The sequence below is a fragment of the Physella acuta genome, unplaced genomic scaffold (genome assembly GCF_028476545.2).
Source record: "Physella acuta isolate Inbredline_101_S28 unplaced genomic scaffold, ASM2847654v3 ptg000140l, whole genome shotgun sequence".
Taxonomy (NCBI): Eukaryota; Metazoa; Mollusca; class Gastropoda; family Physidae; genus Physella; species Physella acuta.
The window spans coordinates 164,563-183,130 of record NW_026731659.1 but is presented as its reverse complement, the minus strand read 5'-3'; the positions used below and the strand labels follow the sequence as shown (position 1 = coordinate 183,130).

General features: G+C 34.9%; 1 protein-coding gene across 1 annotated transcript in view; it reads left to right on the top strand.

Moving 5' to 3' along the window:
* Positions 1 to 17,655, top strand: part of LOC131935270 (uncharacterized) — a 44,456-nt gene extending 26,801 nt beyond the window's left edge. The window contains exons 25-48 of the mRNA XM_059291651.1: positions 76 to 4,770; positions 5,089 to 5,169; positions 5,439 to 5,642; positions 6,119 to 6,256; positions 6,602 to 6,770; positions 7,030 to 7,214; positions 7,434 to 7,609; positions 7,740 to 7,847; positions 8,583 to 8,730; positions 9,045 to 9,165; positions 9,583 to 9,782; positions 11,755 to 11,916; positions 12,348 to 12,531; positions 12,634 to 12,851; positions 13,207 to 13,575; positions 14,060 to 14,201; positions 14,379 to 14,537; positions 14,837 to 14,963; positions 15,139 to 15,223; positions 15,662 to 15,824; positions 16,294 to 16,478; positions 16,626 to 16,739; positions 16,866 to 16,940; positions 17,065 to 17,655. Of these exons, the coding sequence (XP_059147634.1) occupies positions 76 to 4,770; positions 5,089 to 5,169; positions 5,439 to 5,642; positions 6,119 to 6,256; positions 6,602 to 6,770; positions 7,030 to 7,214; positions 7,434 to 7,609; positions 7,740 to 7,847; positions 8,583 to 8,730; positions 9,045 to 9,165; positions 9,583 to 9,782; positions 11,755 to 11,916; positions 12,348 to 12,531; positions 12,634 to 12,851; positions 13,207 to 13,575; positions 14,060 to 14,201; positions 14,379 to 14,537; positions 14,837 to 14,963; positions 15,139 to 15,223; positions 15,662 to 15,824; positions 16,294 to 16,478; positions 16,626 to 16,739; positions 16,866 to 16,940; positions 17,065 to 17,085 (8,229 nt within the window). The 3' untranslated portion in view covers positions 17,086 to 17,655. The remainder of the gene's footprint in view (positions 1 to 75; positions 4,771 to 5,088; positions 5,170 to 5,438; positions 5,643 to 6,118; positions 6,257 to 6,601; positions 6,771 to 7,029; positions 7,215 to 7,433; positions 7,610 to 7,739; positions 7,848 to 8,582; positions 8,731 to 9,044; positions 9,166 to 9,582; positions 9,783 to 11,754; positions 11,917 to 12,347; positions 12,532 to 12,633; positions 12,852 to 13,206; positions 13,576 to 14,059; positions 14,202 to 14,378; positions 14,538 to 14,836; positions 14,964 to 15,138; positions 15,224 to 15,661; positions 15,825 to 16,293; positions 16,479 to 16,625; positions 16,740 to 16,865; positions 16,941 to 17,064) is intronic.
* The last annotated feature ends 913 nt before the right edge of the window (positions 17,656 to 18,568 follow it).

The following is an 18,568-nucleotide window of genomic DNA, read 5'->3' as shown; positions in this document are numbered from 1 at the left end:
TAATCAAAATTAAACTAAAAAGTTATTGTGTTTAACTACAATTAATGATGTTAAAACAACTTTCTCTCTGTACAGAGCTTAGAGTATGAAGTGATAGGTAAACACATGCACGACATCAGCAAAAAACTAAAACTGGAGACCTACGCTAACTTCATCTACGGTAAAGGCAAGTTTGTGGAAGTGCGGCTTATGGCTAATGATTTTAGCATGAAAAATGTGCTCAACGCTACAGGTCTGCTGGAGGTCAGCTTCCCGTTGTATAATACAAAGGATCAGACGGTGGAGAGCAAGAGCTACTCTCTAGTCTCCTCCGTGTTTCAAGACGTCAACAAAGACTACATCCACACCATCAGCCTCACAATGGACAAAAAGTTCAAACACTCGGCCGTCACCAAGTTCATGAAATTAAAAAATGGCCAGTTTAACTTTTCTTCTGAGATTGAAGTCAGGGGAGACAAGCCTTCTAAAGTAACCCTGCAGGTGTCCAGCATTCAAGACACCTTTGGTGGGTCAGTTAATTTTGTTATAAACAAGGATGTCTATGGCGCTGGGATGAGCCTGAAGATAGAGAAAAGCCCACTGTACACGTTTATGTGGAACGTCATCGTGCCAGATACGTCGGTTAAAGGCATGGTCATGGCTGGGAAAAAACAAGTTGGAGAGGCCATATTGAATTTTGAAGTCTCCTGGGATGATGAAAAAGATAAAACACAGAATGTTGGTGTTAGCTTCTATGCTTACCGACCTGATAACTCTCTCTTCAACGTAACAATAGTCGCCACAACATCATTTGAAAATCATAAGATATATCAGATTAGTAAAACCATGAAGAATAATCCAAAAGAGTATCAAAATGAGTTGAAGATGATTTGGGGCATGTTGGATAATCAACTCTCATACACGGTATGGCTTGCATTACCTGCGTCTGTTGAAAAATTTGAAATGAAAATGGCTGCTGTCACGCCGTGGGCGCAGGTTAAAAAAGTCGGATTGGATATGTTGCACAAATGGGATGGTTCACGTTACTTGTCGACAGGAATCAGTGGCACCTACAACGACGCCTACCTCACGACTGTCGTCAAGTACACCAACAGGAATGACGTGACTAAAAATGATATTTCAGCCTCTCTAAACGTGACCTCTTCGTATGCGAAATGTAGAAATGTCCTCGTTAGCTTAAGCCATACCAACAAGGGTAAAAACTACGCAACGGAAGCTGTTTATGAACGCAATGAAAACCTGTATAAGGTCAGGCTGACTGCAACATTCTTGAACAAGACCAATGAAGTTTTAATAGACTCTAAGCTTGAGGTCCTCATCCCTCTCAACAACCCAATGAACATGCAGCTGATGTTGACTGGCTCTGAGGCTAAAGTGAACTCAACCGTAAGCTTCACCTGGAAACCAGAGTACAACAGCAAACTTGTCGCTGGAGCAGTGGTAAACAGAAAGATGAAAGACTATGCGTTAGATGTTGCTTTATCATTGCCATTGAAGGAGTTCTCCCACCTCGAAGTTCAGATAAGACACAACATGTTGAACTCGGTGACTGGCTCGGGGTATGTACGTGTAAACAAAAATGATGGAACATCCGGTAGTTTGACGTACTCCGGCTCCAGATTTGTTCTAAGTACAAATAATGGCTTAGCCTCAAGAACCAAGGCTGAAGCTGTTTATGTGGAATACCCATACACGTTTGTGTTTTCACATGATTGGCAGGACATCAAGACAAGAATAACCAACACCATCTCACTGGATGGTTCTGTATCTAAATCAAGTAATGGCGATATTAAGGCCGATGTTAAAGTGCTAACACCTTTTGACGGAGCAAGGAACTTAGACCTTTCTGGTACAGTCATGAAGAAAACATCAACAGCGTGGAACTTTGGGATGCTGGCTTCTGTAGATGTTGGTAAAGAAATCACGGTGGACGTGAACGTGGGCACTTCATCCATGAGGTCTATTGATGGCTCAATTAAAACACCTTTTAAAGAACTGTCGCAGGTAAACTTTGGACACACCTTTGATATAGATGAGAAGAAAAGGTACAAGGGGGAGAGCTACCTGGAGGTGCAGCCATACTTCAACAAGGTCAAGCTGAACATGGAGCAGGATTTGGTCTACAACCGTCAGCTGACAGGACTTTACCGTTTGGAGATACCTGACACAGAGCTAAAGACGCTTGAGATCAATTATGAAACAAAACAAAACAAGAAAACTTGTAACACTGACGTAAAAATAAACTACTCTCCTAACAAGGAAATTAAACTTAGTTTTATTGGTAATAACATTGATAAAACTAAATTCCCTGCCGACACTTCACTCAAAGTGGATCTAACAACACCGTATGAAATTCTTCCTACGCTAAACATACGAGGAAACATTGACAAAAGTAAAGATATCTGGAAAGGAGAATTGAGTTTGGATTCCGAGTCCCGCATTCTGAAATTTTTCAAAGTGAAAGGAAAGCACAGCGCCACAGAAACATCTACGTACAATGACATTGAGATTTCCTCCTCCCTCTCTGAAACAGTAGCAGCCGGAGTGCAGCTAGACTGGGGTGATGCCATCGGCGCCAACTTCACCCTCACTGCCCCGAGTGTCAAGCGTACCATGATTGGGTTTAAAAAATTATCCAATTCCTGGACTGACTTCCAGAATAAAATTTTTGCCGCACACAATGGCTACGACCTGGATCTAGATGTTGGACTCAAGCATCGGGATGAGAGCACCCGAGCCTGGTTGACCTACGGCTTCCCCGGGGCAGACACCAGCTACATAAAGGCGACGGTTCACAGAGATGGGATGACCACCAACGACTTCAACATTGGTGGTTTTCTTCAAGTAGGGAAGACCTCTAGACCGTACAATGTCTCTATGCAGTATTCTAATTTAATATCCAAGACAGCTCTGGGCACTACTCTAGAAACTCCATACACTAAATCATTGTCCTACTACCTAAAACGGGAAAATAGTGAAGAACTAGGTAAAAGAATCCTCACCGTGTATGGTAAATATGGCCAGAAATATCTCATTGATTTTTACACTTCCATGGGGCTCTCACAGACCAAGTTTGAATACAATATCCGAAATGAATACTTGTTTGATGGCGTGGGCAGAAAAGCTGGCACTATTGTAAGCAGCCAGTGGCAACCGAACGGTGTGCAGGTAGAGGCAGAACTGGACAGCTACTACAATGACCACAAGGTTAACATAGAGCTAGGTAGAAATGTTGAAACTGTGACCAGCGCTATGACCACACAGAATGCTTACCTGAAGGTGAAAACGTCTTTCCAAGACTACAATGACGTCGGCTTGCGAGTGGCTGTTGACTGCCAGGATAACAAACATGAAGGGACGATAACTTTGGTGTACAAAGATGATAACGAAGCAGTTTTGTTATTCAATGCTCTGAAATCTGGGGAAAGCAACTGGAACGTGGATTCAACACTGACTCTACCAATAGTTGAATACAAAAGTAATAAACTCAACTACAAACACGTATTTGAAAACAACAAGTTAACTGCAAACGCTGTTATTATAGCTGGTAATGGGGAACAGCTAGGCGGAAAGATGATATTGGCTAATAATAATGATATGACACTTACAGTAACAGGCCCGTTCAAAGCTTTTGAATTTTTGACAGTCACTGGAAAATACAACGAAAAAGAACAAAAAGTCAATGGCCGCGCGTCTTTGAAACTGACACTAGCGCAGCAACCAGCAACACTGGACTACGACATTGACAACAACAACTACCAGCCTGTCAACATGAACTTCAAGCTGGACACGCCGTACCAGAATGTCAAGTCTCTGAGTCTGGCGGTGGAGCATTTCTTCCAGGGCTGGTCTCAGGTCAAGACGACCTCCACCCTCAAGTCTGAAGTTTACGGTGAGGCTAAAGCCAAGTCTAATCTGAGCTTCAGGTCTATCCTTGATATGTATGGGGATGCTACTGTAACAGGTACCATCAAAAACATGGAAAATCTCAAGTTGAACTTTAAGTCAAAAGAATCTGGCACAACCCGCTCCTCTCTTCTTAACTTCGGCTGGCAAGCTGGTAAAGAAATAACATTAGTAAACAAGTACGATTTGGCTAGAGATGATGAAAGCACCAAACTGACCGCAGACCTTGAACTTGCTACGCCGTTTGACGAAGCCAAGATGGCCAATCTGAAGCTTACACACACCTTCGGACAAAAAACAGTGAGCGAGGCCATCGTTTTGACCCACAACAACAAAGATTTATTGGATGTGGATCTCAGCTACAAGTTTGGAGACAAGCATGAGGGAAACATCAACATGAAGAGCCCACGACCCATGGCAATGTCACTGGTCGGCATGGCTGACCCCAGAAAACTGGACGGCACGTTCAAACTGAACTGGGATAAACTTTCTCCGGAATCCAACATTGAGATCGTCTCCTTCTACAACGATAAATCAGACGACAACAGCTTGGATAAAAATTTCAAGTTCAGAGTTCTTCACCCTGCGCGGATTATGGGCCTGACGAGCAGCTTCAAGAAATCGGATAAGGAAATGCTCAGCTCCGGTCAGATCAGCTGGGACGAGCACAACAGCAACACCTTCTTGTATGACATCAGCTGGTTGAATAGAACGTCCATGTACAGTAAAATGTACGAGGGTCACGTCAAAGTTGGCGTGCCACAACGCAGTGTGAAGATCCAAGGTTCCCATAGCGACGTCGACAACAGCCAGACCACTTATGGTGCGTTTTTCTGGGATGCTGAAAAAGATGAGAAAAAGAAGGTAAAACAATTTTTTTTTGTTAAATTATATTTTTTCAGCAGCCTAGTTTAAGATCATACTAATTTCCAAGTTGAAAACAACTATTTTAAAATTTGTCATGCATCTTTTCAAATATAATTATTTTAATTGTGATAGCCCTATTTTGATAAGTGAAACTCATTAGTACTACCCTATTTTTAAAATTAATTCTTTGAATATTTTAAATTTGCAATTTGAATTGAATTATTTATATCTACCTAATGTAGAGTTGTAAAGTATATTCTAAAATTTTGTAAAAATTATTAATCATTGAAAACATTGTAATTTGCCACAATGCAGGTTACCATGACAACAACAGTAGAAGACCGAGATAACCTGAAGCGTGTTAACCTGAACATTAACCTGCCTACCATCAACAAGGTAAAAATTTACATGTTCACGAAAGATAACTCTAAAATATTTAGGGTCCCCTTAAAACTGTATTAACTATAGTCATTAGACATTTTTGGTTTCACTATTGCTTTCATTTTTGTTACACTTTTGCTGTATAAAAAGTAAAATTGAGGTGAAGTTTAATGAATACATTACTACTTTTCTAAACAAAGAAAAATATTCATATATTTTCGGCCGTGACCTTCAAGTTTGTTAGTTTGTTACTCTAGCTAATGTTTTTGTTCTAATTTCTCCAGCAACTCAACTTGGGAGCCACCACTAGGGCCGGCTATGGCTCCACACTTGTGGACAGTAAAGCTGAAATCTCCTACTCATCCGATCCAAGGAAGACAATCACAGTGACCTCGGTGATCACCAACTCCCACAGCAGCTCACAGAAAAATTACAACTACACTGCGGATCTCACCTTTGAGCATCCAGTCACCAACACAAATATACAGGTAAGACATGCACTGATGCTTGTATTTTTATTTTTAGTTTAGCAAAAAATAAATAAAAAACCTATTCTTTTTTTATTTGAGTATAAAAAATTAGCCATTTTTAAGATGAGTTGTCTGAAAGTTAAACCTTTTTTGTTACCCTTTCTGACCTGGCAGTCAGTAGGGCAGATGAAGTAGAGTTCATCTGTTTCCATCACCTTGGCATATGAAGGAATAATGTGTCATGTTCTATGGTCATTCTGTGAATCAGGTATCCATCAGAGCTAAGTGGTCTCAGGGAGATACTACACTTTTGTTTGAGATTTCAACTTATACACCTGCATAATTTTTTAAAATAAACTTTTTTTTCTTTGAAATATAATGTGTATTTAAAATAACATTTGTGATGTTGTTAAATGTCTGTTAGCTTCAACAAGGTAAGTATTTGTTTACTTGTTCTGAATGAAAATGTTTCCTGATAAATATTTTTTTTATAGATCACTTCCCATGTTGGTAAAGTTGAGAATATTTGTTCAGCTGGAAGCAAGTTTACTTTCTTTACTGCTAACATGGAACAAAAGTCCTTAGAATTCTGGACAAAGCTCGACAGAGAGAATAAACTCATGGATCTTAAGGTAGTCCTTTGTTTCCAAAATATAATTTTTATAGTGTCTATGTTGAAGGTTTCTTGGACAAAAATAATCATCAAATTAGAGCTTGATATGTATATATTTGGACGTTAAACAACTTTTGCTTAACATACAAGTATATGCATCTATATTCCTTAATGTTGATCTAATAGCAATGTTTTGGTTTATATTTGTTTCAGTGAATATAATATTTACTTTTTAACATTTTTATATTACACATGATAGATGTCATTTTTATTAAAAATAATTGCTATAAATAGGCATAAAATTTAGTCCACTAAGCCTGAATTACTATAAGTATGTTTTTTAAAGATCTGTGTCTTAAATTAGGTTGCCACACCCATAAAGACAGTTGCCATTCAAGGAAAAGTTGACGAAACTCCTAGCTACCAACAAATTGTTATAACCAGCTATGAAGATGACAAACAGACTCTCAACTTGAATCTTGCAAGGGACATGAAACGGAAGAAGATTAATGTTGAGTTCAACTATGATAATGGTAATTACTCCTAAATAACCAGTTTAATTGAATTCATTTTTTTTTTACTTTTATCAAATTGATAGTGCTGGTATCCTAAACTGTACTCAAGAACAACAACATTGATAATAAAGAGCCAATTTGGATTTAACTTAAAAAAAATTAAATCTTCTAAAAAATATATCCACACAAATTTGTATTCTCTGACAGATGAAGAAAAATGATCACTATCAAATTGTTACATGCTACGGAATTTATTCCACATTACAAATTTTTTCAGAAAACCCCAGGAAAATGGTCAGCATGGTTGGCCGGTACGTCAATGATAGTGCAGTGCAAGTTGACATACTCTCACAAAATGGTGGACAGCCTCTCTCCGAAGCAATGATAGCTTTTAGACTCAACACCTCACAAATTCTACACACCCGTGTTCTGTGGAGGCCAACACTTTTCAATGAAATGCAGGTCTGTTTTATTTTAAGTGTAAAAAAATTTCATCCATAATTCCATAAATAGTTTAAGAGTTTAAAAAAGCACATCATAATCAATTATCTGTATCAAGCTGTAGTAAATTTTTAAAATTTTAAGTGATCATAGCCAAGCAGCTACTTGTTGTATATTTGCACATTAACACAAAATATTACGTAATTAAATAAATTCCATGTGTAATTTTATATTTTCTAGACATACTTAGGCACAAAAATTACAGCCTTTTCCTACTCTGCCAACGAAGTATTTGCCAACAGTGTGAATCAGATAGGAGTAGATGTAAAGGCCAAATATTTGTTGATATCACAAGAGCTGATGTCAGAAATGGGTCAGGTGTTTGACCTTATGGACAAAGAAATGCATGGACTGAGGTAATATTTTTTTATTATAAAAAAACATTTCTGTTTTGGTTTTCATCTGCAATATATTTTGCCAAGATTAACATTTTAACAAATTTTGATCCAACATTGAAATATGTGATTTTTTTTGTTCAATCTGTAGCAAACAGATGGAAACTGTGAGGACTGAGTTCCGTCGGTTCTACCAGCGTAACGACCTAAACATCAAACTTCTGGGGGATTCAATTAAAGCTGCCTTTGATAACATGCTGTAAGTGATACATTTTTTTTAAACAACCAAAATTCTAGACCTTTCTGCTTGCGCAATGCTTTAGTTACAAAAATTTAAAACAATTAAGAATTTAAGATCAATAGAAAAAAAAAGAATAGTATTGTGACTGGAAAACAGATTTCCAGGGTAGGTGGAGTTAGTGACAACTTGTACTTCTTTTTATAGTTATCAAGGTCATTGAACCTTGATTTTGGCTAGACCAGTTTGTGTGTATGTGGGTTGAGTTAATTTAACTGTAGCTAAACAAACATTGTAGCTGTGGTGAGTAAAAAAAATATATACTCAAGTTCCTCTTAAGACCTAGCAATCCATTGGGCAGATGAAGTAGAGTTTATGTTTCTTAAATATGAAGGAATAATGTGGTCAACACTATGCCCAGCTGCCTTTACTTTCCCTAATGTGAGTTAGGTACCCATCAGAGCTGGGTGATTTCAGGACCATTCTGACTTGAACCTGGATTTGGCTGCTCTGAGGTTCATACAAAGTAGTAAAATCGGTAGTGCTAGCATCCTCACATTAACTGTAGCTCACTTACACTGTGAATAGCTCACTTACACATGTAGTGTGAATATTAAGAATGTATACATCATCCTCCTGTAGAAAATATCTCTGCCTCCCTACCTTAATTCTTCCCAAAAGTTAGTATTAATTTGTTGCATTTTAAATTGTTCCTGTAAAGCAATATAGTCCATGTTTTTAAACTCCCACTTTCAGAAAAGACCTGCAGACAGCTGTTTTGAAATACCGTGCCTACTGCAACAGCATCAATGATGCTACCAGTGATTGGCTCAACAAGCTTAAGACCTATCCCATTGCTTACAAATACACCACCACAGTTGAAGAGCTCGTTAATGGCTTAAAGGTACAGGCACAGCTAATGCAGTCTTTAATCAGACTCTTTAAACAGAACTTTCCCTGACTCCTTATCCAGTCTTAATCAGACTGAATGAAATCACTACTAATCATATAAAAGATTAAATTTAATAAAAGATTAAATTACTACAATGATCCAGTTTAAATCAGACTTGCTCTGAATGAAATCACAACTAGTCATATTATAAAATATTACATTTAATTACTACAATGATAATTCTACTAGTATTAATCAGACATGTTCTAGAGAGAACCACTACCAATATTATATAAAACTTAACTCAAATGCTACTCTTAAACCAGAACTTCCGTGGACTGCTCGAGAAAGCCCTCAAAGATGTGTCTGTTGAAATGGGAAAATTCTCAGATATCTCACACAAGAAATACCTCGAGCTTTCTAGGTCTCTTGATCGCAAATTAATGAGTAAGATTTCTTCTTGATAAATAATTTGTCTTCTAAAATTTTATTTTTGACTTTAAATTTTTAAATTTCTTTTCTTTGCTTTATTGACATTGTATTATTAGAATAAAACTAATTTTTCAAGTTTTCCAGTTACAATTTTTAGTTATCCTCAGTTTGGTACCTCCAAAAAAGTTATGAATACACTCTTCTAATAGCTTAAAAGAAATGTAAAAAAAAACAAGTTTTTGTCTTATAAGTATTTAAACTTAGTTATTCTAAATATTTAAAATCACATAGTTTTAAATATTTAATTTCTTACTATATAGACTATGTCTAGATCTATGTCTATAGATGTGTCAATGTTTAATATTTTTTAAAGTGTCAATATTCATGAAACAATTTAAAGAAATTAGTTTTAAAATTTATATCAAATTGTAGGTTATACCCGATCTATCCATGAGCTGCCCATGTATAAGAGGATGATGCAGCAAGTTCAAGGATCACTCCCAGGTCAATCTGACTGGATGAATACCATGTACATGAAATGGCAGCAGATGCTCCAGGATCAGTACCATGATTTCATGGCTAGGCCGGAGTTCCAACACACCTATGCTGTGGCCAGTGAATTCTATCAACAGGTAAATTATATCAGACATTTCTTCTCATGTTAAAACTCATGTAGGCCAGTGAATTCCATCAACAGGTAAATTATATCAGACTTATTTCTTCTCATGTTAAAACTCATGTAGGCCAGTGAATTCCATCAACAGGTAAATTATATCAGACATTTCTTCTCATGTTAAAACTTATGTAGGCCAGTGAATTCTATCAACAGGTAAATTATATCAGACTTATTTCTTCTCATGTTAAAACTCATGTAGGCCAGTGAATTCCATCAACAGGTAAATTATATCAGACATTTCTTCTCATGTTAAAACTCATGTAGGCCAGTGAATTCTATCAACAGGTAAATTATATCAGACTTATTTCTTCTCATGTTAAAACTCATGTAGGCCAGTGAATTCCATCAACAGGTAAATTATATCAGACATTTCTTCTCATGTTAAAACTCATGTAGGCCAGTGAATTCCATCAACAGGTAAATTATATCAGACATTTCTTCTCATGTTAAAACTCATGTAGGCCAGTGAATTCCATCAACAGGTAAATTATATCAGACTTATTTCTTCTCATGTTAAAACTCATGTAGGCCAGTGAATTCTATCAACAGGTAAATTATATCAGACTTATTTCTTCTCATGTTAAAACTCATGTAGGCCAGTGAATTCTATCAACAGGTAAATTATATCAGACTTATTTCTTCTCATGTTAAAACTCATGTAGGCCAGTGAATTCTATCAACAGGTAAATTATATCAGACTTATTTCTTCTCATGTTAAAACTCATGTAGGCCAGTGAATTCCATCAACAGGTAAATTATATCAGACATTTCTTCTCATGTTAAAACTCATGTAGGCCAGTGAATTCTATCAACAGGTAAATTATATCAGACTTATTTCTTCTCATGTTAAAACTCATGTAGGCCAGTGAATTCTATCAACAGGTAAATTATATCAGACTTATTTCTTCTTATGTTAAAACTCATGTAGGCCAGTGAATTCCATCAACAGGTAAATTATATCAGACATTTTTTCTCATGTTAAAACTCAAATAGGCCTAGATTAAAATAAAATAAGTATAAAAAAATACCTTTTTTAATAATAAGCTTTTAAATTCAGTAAAAAATAAGAAAAATAAAACTTGTTTTCTTTAATAGAAGCATTGGTATCTAAAATGTGTTTGAGTTTTTTATGAGCAACCTGCTTTATGACAGAGAACACATTTTTAGTATTTAATCTTGTTATTCCCATTTTTGATATTGAATTTAATAATCTTTTAATTGTGATGGTTGTTTTTAAAATCTAATTAGATAAAAAAATTTGATTTTTTTGCATTGTCATCAAAGATTAATTTATATGGAAAGTTTGAATAAAATAAATACATTAGGAGTGGGTCAAAATCGAGTTTCAAGATTTGCTACTATCCACAAACGAACAGTCACTAAATAAAAGCTTATTAAACATGGTGAGGCAGCTGGAGAGAATGGTCCAGTAGAGAAAAACTCAAGACGATTAAAAATTTAAAAATTAACTTTGCAACATCTGTAACAAGCTCAATCACTGAAAAAGCTTTATTAGCATTTTACATTTAATATAAAACAGAAATCTGTAAAAAAGAAAAAAAAACTGGTACAAATACGATAGGCCTACTTACCTTTTACTTTAGAAAAAATGTTTTACTTAAAATTGAAACTTATTTTTGCATAACTGAAGCGATTGGTTTGTATATTAAGTTCAAGTCTTAAATTTAAATCATAGCATGTCTGTTATAAGTAAAATTATAACCTCTTAATAAAACATTTGACTCTTTATTTTTGCATGATTTGATAAGTGATGTTATTGGTTTGAATCTTTAGATAAAGTAATAAATTTAAATAATAACTTGTTCATTACAAATAAAATACTAATCTGTTCATAGAAAATCAACTCACAAATTGAAATTTTTTTGTTGCCTAATTTGATGAGTGAAATGATTGGTTTGTATTTTTAGATCAACTACTGGAAAGCAGAGAAGAGTTTGGATGCAGCAGTAGAGAGACTGTTAGAGCTGGCCAAGAGCCTGGTCATCCTTGAGTTATCTGAAATCAAGAAAACACTAGAAGGGTCCCGCGTTATTGTTTATGACCTAGAGAGAGGAGAACTGCAATTTGAGGTAATTTATTTTCATTTTCAATTAATTTTATACATCTTTTAAACAGTTTTTCAAAAGGTTTCTGTATTTTCAGTTGGATATTTTTCTTTACCTGAAAAGGCTGTGCACATAGATATACTGCATATGCAAGGATTCACATTTATGCAAACACACACACACAGCACACCTACAATCAACCAAACTGCCACATCCACTCATACCCCAACCTCCCACACACCCTTCCACACACAACCCACACACATCACACACTAACCACACACATGCCTACCTATAAGCCTTTTTTAGAATCAAATCCATTTTATATTAATTTTCGTTATAGACCAATCATTTTGCAAATTTTAAGAGGTTTAAAAATAACATTATATAAAGCATATTTTAAAATAAATACATCCTAACATTTCACCTAAATCTCCTGTTGTTGTTTTAAACAGGTCCACATGCCTGTGGCCGTGAATTCTCTGACTGAAGTGCCAAAACTTAAAGTCAACAGCTACCTGAACAACTTGCAGCAGTGGACAAAGGTCAATGTTCCATCCTCCATTACAGACACACTGAATGGTTACTATGACTACGTCCCATATCTACAGCCCTCAAAATGGAAGCCTGCTTTCTATGGTGCGTTTTACTAAATATTATTGGCTTAAGCAGTATTTTTTAAAACTAATTTTAAAAAATAAAGTTAAATTTTTAATATTCAAATTTTTTTTTCTCCCGCAGGTTCTGCCTACATTGTTGGATCCCAGCATTTCTTCACGTTTGATGAGTCACAATTTGATTTCTCCAGCACATGTAACTATATCCTGGTTCGTGATATGCTCAACGACAGCTTCTCTGTGGTTGTCAACTATGAGAAGAAATCTGGCAGGCCACAGATCAAGTCTCTGTGTTTTACCATTGAGGATTCTTACAACTTTGAGATTTCAGATGATTACAAAGTAAACAAATTTTCTCTGTCATGATTATAACAGTTGTTATAATGTTTTATTTTCAGAAAAAAAACTTTGTCATTTAAATAGTTTAAAAAAAAAATTACACTATATGAGTAATATTGAATAAAATGCTCCTATGCAGTAAGCAATTAGGAACTAAAACAAATTATAAACAAAGTGTGATATATTTTTAATGGAGATAATAGAACGTTTTAAAAAAAAGTTTTTAACCAAAAATGTAGGGGTTTAAGTTTGCTATTATATAATAAAATATTCCCATGTTGCCATTTGAAGAAAGTTAAACATAAATAAAATAATTTTGACTTCGCAATACTACTTTATTTTGTGATTGAATTTTTAGATAAAGGTACTCAACAAGGAAGCAGAGATGCCTTTAACAACAGAGAAGGTTAAGATTGTCCGTGATGGGGACTTCATCCGTGTGAACTACTACGGTGGACTGGAGGTGGTTAGCAACCCCAAACTTGATATGTATCAGGTGAAAGTAGCCGGCTGGTACCACGGCAAGCTGTCTGGAATGTTGGGTCGCTATGACAATGAGCCAGTCAACGACAAAGTGCCAGACACAAAACTGACCAGCTTTGAAGTGACCAAAAAGTCCTGCAATTCCAAAAACGTGGCTGTGGCTCCCAGATCACCCGATGTTTCCGACTTGTGCGAGAAAGTCTTCAGAGGGGCTGGCTCTAAATACAAACCTTGCTTTAAAAAGGTAAGAGCGAATCACAGAGAAAAATATTTTTGAAGTTCTCCTTTGTTCAGTGTGCCGCTTACTCCATATATTACCAGGTTACTCCATATATTACCAGGTGTGTTATATTCATTGTCTTGTTTCATCATCATCTTTTCCCTTTTGTGGCTTAGATATATGGGGCAGATGAAGTAGAGTTCATCTGTTTCAGTGACTTGACATACAGGGGATAATGTGTTCGGCACTTTGCCCAGCTGTCTTTATTTCCCTAACATGAGCTAAGTGCCCATCAGAGCTGGGTGGACTCAGAGACGCTCTACTGATTTGAACCCGGATTAGAACCTCGAGACATTTGTGTTGTCAGTCTAGCTTTCTACCGCTAGGCAACGCTGCCCCTATCTTTCTATTTAGTCACATTTAATTGTTGATAACTAGTATGTATGTACTTTAGTCTTGTATTTCATCACTGTATGTGCCTCTTATTTGAAACATTTTCTCTTGCCAGGTTGATCCATCACCCTTCATAAATTTGTGCAGAGTTTACAAGACTGAGATGGCTGAAACTGAGGCTGTTACTAAAGTCATTGACCAGTATAGATTTATGTGTGAAGAGTATGGTGTCTACCTAGGTGCTCATAAAGATTACAGTAAGTACAGAGATACATTATATATAATGGAAAGTAAAACATATTTAGTTTGTAAATGTACTTTAAATGTTTCAATAACATTTCATTTTCTATTTAGATTTTTTCTATTCAAAAACAAAATGTTAAAAAATTAATTTACTCTTCACACTAATTGATTAGTTAAATTATTTTTTGCAGATTCCTGTAGCAACCCTGAAATGACAAATGAGATCCCAGAATCCACTTTCAAAACAGCAGATGTTTTATTTGTTGTGGAAGAAAATCTCTGCAATTCTTGGGCTGCCACTTCTTTAACTTCTGTAGTTACAGAAATCAACAAAATACTCTCTGCTTCAGGTACTGGTACATAGTTAAATATATCACTGTTTTATTTATCAGGTGTGGGGATTAGACAACAGAAAGTTGTATTGTATTGTGGTGGATATCCAATGTATAAATATACTTATTTTCTTGGTTTAACAGTTTCCTATATCCCACCCCCCCAGATATAACTGAAAACAGGTTTAACATCATGATATAATTTTTCCGGATATGACTGTAAACATGTTTAACGTCATGTGATTTCCTATATTTTTCCCTCGATTTGACTGTAAACAGGTTTAACATCATGTGATTTTCTATCCTTTTCCCCCCAGATATGACTGAAAACAGGTTTGGATTGTTGACCTATGGTGGTGTGGACAACGATAACCTTGTAAGAACAATAAACGGTCAACACTTTGGTGAGGCATCTACATTCCTCAAGGCCACCGAAACTTTACGGTTTGATTTTTTTTTTTAAACAAAAGAAAATTTATCATCTGGCTGTTACAATTAATACTAATAATACATACATACTCTATTTTTAAATTTTTTTTAACCAATATCGAAAAATGATTTTAAACGAAAAAAAAACATTTATATTGTGTTCAAGAACTTTAAAATTGTACACTTTCAGGTCATTAAACAGCCCAGCAACACCTTACTTCCCAGGTGCCTTGAAGTCTGCAATGGATTATCCTTTCAGGGCTGATGCAGCTAAAGTAAAAGTTTTTTCTCTTTTAAATGCATTTCACTGTCAGTTGCTATTGATTATTTTTCAAAACTACATTGAATTTACTTAAGGAACTGTACCTTAATATTTTAGATAAATCGTTAAATTTAGAACTATTCTTGATTCCTCAAAGACCTGCTAATTTGTGATAGACACCCTTTAGATAATGGTATTTTCAGATTCTCATTGTTGCCCCTCGCTCATGTGATTGTATTTCAGATTCTCATTGTTATGCTTATGTGATTGTATTTCAGATTCTCATTGTTATGCTCATGTGCTTGTGCAGATTCTCATTGTTATGCTCATGTGCTTGTATTTTCAGATTCTCATTGTTATGCTCATGTGATTGTATTTCAGATTCTCATTGTTATGCTCATGTGATTGTATTTCAGATTCTCATTGTTATCCTCATGTGATTGTATTTCAGATTCTCATCGTTGCCCCATGCTCATCATGTGATGGCAGCTACCTTGAGAAAAAATATCTGACCACTTTAACCCAGTCCAAAGGGTTCTTGGTCCATCTTTTACAAAAACAGGACTTCAAATTAGATTCCTCTATTAGCAGACCAAGAAAGTTCAGAATTTATGGTAAACAGTCTTTATAATAATTTTCCAGTAAAGTGTAAACTATACTTTTTTTTCTCTTTATGTCTGCTTAACTTATTTTATTATACTCCACATTTGGGACGGAGTGGTGTAGAGAGCTAGACTGCTAAACCGTAAGTCTCGAGTTCGAATCCGGGTTCAAGTCAGTAGACCGTCCCTGAGTCCACCCAACTCTGATGGGTACCTAACTCACGTTAGGGAAAGTAAAGGCGGCTGGGCATAGTGCTGACCACACTATCTCTTCATATGCCGAGGTCACAGAAACAAGTGAACTCTACTTTACTTGCCCTATAGACCGTTAGGTTTGAAAAGGGAACTTTACTTTTCTTTACTTTACATTTATTCTAATATGGAAATCAGCATCTACATTTTTTACCTAATTTGATAAGATATGGGATGGTTTGCTTGCACTTTAACACAATAAATTAATGTTTATACTTTAACCCCTTAGGTGTGGACAATACTAAAGCATTCACCAATGACCCAGTCAGTGCTGATACACAAGTACTGTTGGAAAACATAGAAGGGACAACAGACGAAGATTTCTGTCAGGAGTTGGTAGAGAGTCTTGAAGGATCCGTGTTTGATACAGCAAATTTTAATGAAAAACCAAAACAACACATAGACTTTGTTCAGGTAATGTTTGATGATGAAATTTTTTTTTTTTTTTAAAAAGATTTCTTTTTTAAAGACTAACAGCACATGATGTATGTACTGTCAGATTAATAAGCAGGGTTAAAATATGTGGATGAATAAATGATCTCTGAAACTCTTTTCATTTAGTCGTTTGCTAAACGAGTTGGGTTGAACATCAAGTCATCCCCATGTCAGACATGTACATGTAATGCTGATTCAGGAGAGAGGGAATGCCAGCTTTGTAATGCCAGCTCCTTGCCTGTAAGTTCATTCATTTATAGCGTTATTGCTTTACCTTTATTTTAGCCAAATTTCAACATAAATCAATACTTAAAAAATGATTTTAATAGTTGGATAACAAATCAATTCTTTTGTAAACATCCACAGTACTATTTACACTTTGAGCCTCCCAGTGTCCCCAAAGTTTTAAAAACTTTTAACGACTTAAGTCATGAAGTCAAAGTAAGCTTTCTTTTTTTCTATAAAGTTATATTTTAGTTGAATTGTAAGATTAATTTCATTTTATTGCAATGAAAAGCTTCAATCTTATAATGTGCACAATTTAACATGTTTTGTTCTTTTTCAGAGATTTATTGGACTTGCATAGTGCTACAGCCAGACACAAACCTTTTATGAAGTGAAGATTTTTAATTATAAATGTTTTACAGTCCTTATACTTTAAAATGTAATATTGTAAACAACAGAAAAAAAAATCTTAAAACTGTTAAAAACCAGTTTTTTCACCAGAATCATTTTCAATCAAATGTATTTATTTTATTTTTTTCAAATCAGTTTTCGCTTATTTAAATTCACATCAGATATAAATACACTTTAATGTAATAATATTTGTTGTAATTTAATCATTTATATGAAGGAAATTACAAATTTTCTTGTATAATAGCTTCAATGTATTCTTGTGATGAATAGCTTTTTCTTTACAAATAAGGTCATAGTATTAATTTGTACATTAATTTGATAAATTCATTAATTATTTTTTTTATAAGAGATTATTTCATCAATAAAATTATAACAAATTTTGCTATGACTTTTAGTTTTTCTGCTTAAGCAAGTTTCAATGCACATCTTAAAATTTCTGGTAACAATTCTTTTAAAATTACACCTTACTTTAAGAGACTTTTTATCTTCCATGAATAAAAATAAAAAGCAAAGAGGTTTTATATGCTGTGTATTTGTTTTGTGTGTAGTCCATTATATATATATATATATATATATATATATATATATATATATATATATATATATATATATATATATATATATATATATACACTAGCCATGCCGGCCAGGCCCTGCACTGGCCTTTGTGAAAAAGCCATCTGTATAGGACCCTGACTTGTGTGTTTAATAGGCAACAAGTACCCAGCGTTGTATGCACAGGTTTAGGAAAATAATACATTTCTAATTGTCTATATGCAAATATGGATGTTTGAGAAAAAAAAAAAAAAAAAATATATATATATATATATATATATATAACCACAACCAGCCAAATCCACAACCAAAGTGATGAACATAAACGTAAGCTTAAACGTAAACCCTCTTCGCAATCTCACCTACATACATTAACCCTGAAAGAAGTAGATAGATATAGATCATGAATGGGAAGAGGAGAAAAATGTGGATTAGATCCTTAGAGAAAGATGGAGGGAGATTTGATTATTATTAAGAGGAGAAGAGGGAGGTGGTTGAAATTATGTTTTGTGTACTTTATAATGTTTTGTTTCTTTTAAATACACTTTTGTTTTTTTGTACAAATTCCTGTATTGTTATAAATTAAATATACAGAGGTGTAGTGATGACCTCTCCCGGCGGCGGTGGCTAGCATTCAATTAGGATCCCCCTATATATATATATATATATATATATATATATATATATATATATATATATATATATATATATATATATATATATCCGCAGAGATGCCTGGAAGAAACTCTGAGATTGTTATTAAAAGTTTTGAGTACAAAGTATCTCAAAGTGGGGTTTTCAGGAGATTGATCTTGTCTGTAGAGCAATTCAATGTTTATCTTGCAAAAGTTATGATTTGGGCGTGACGAAAATAAATA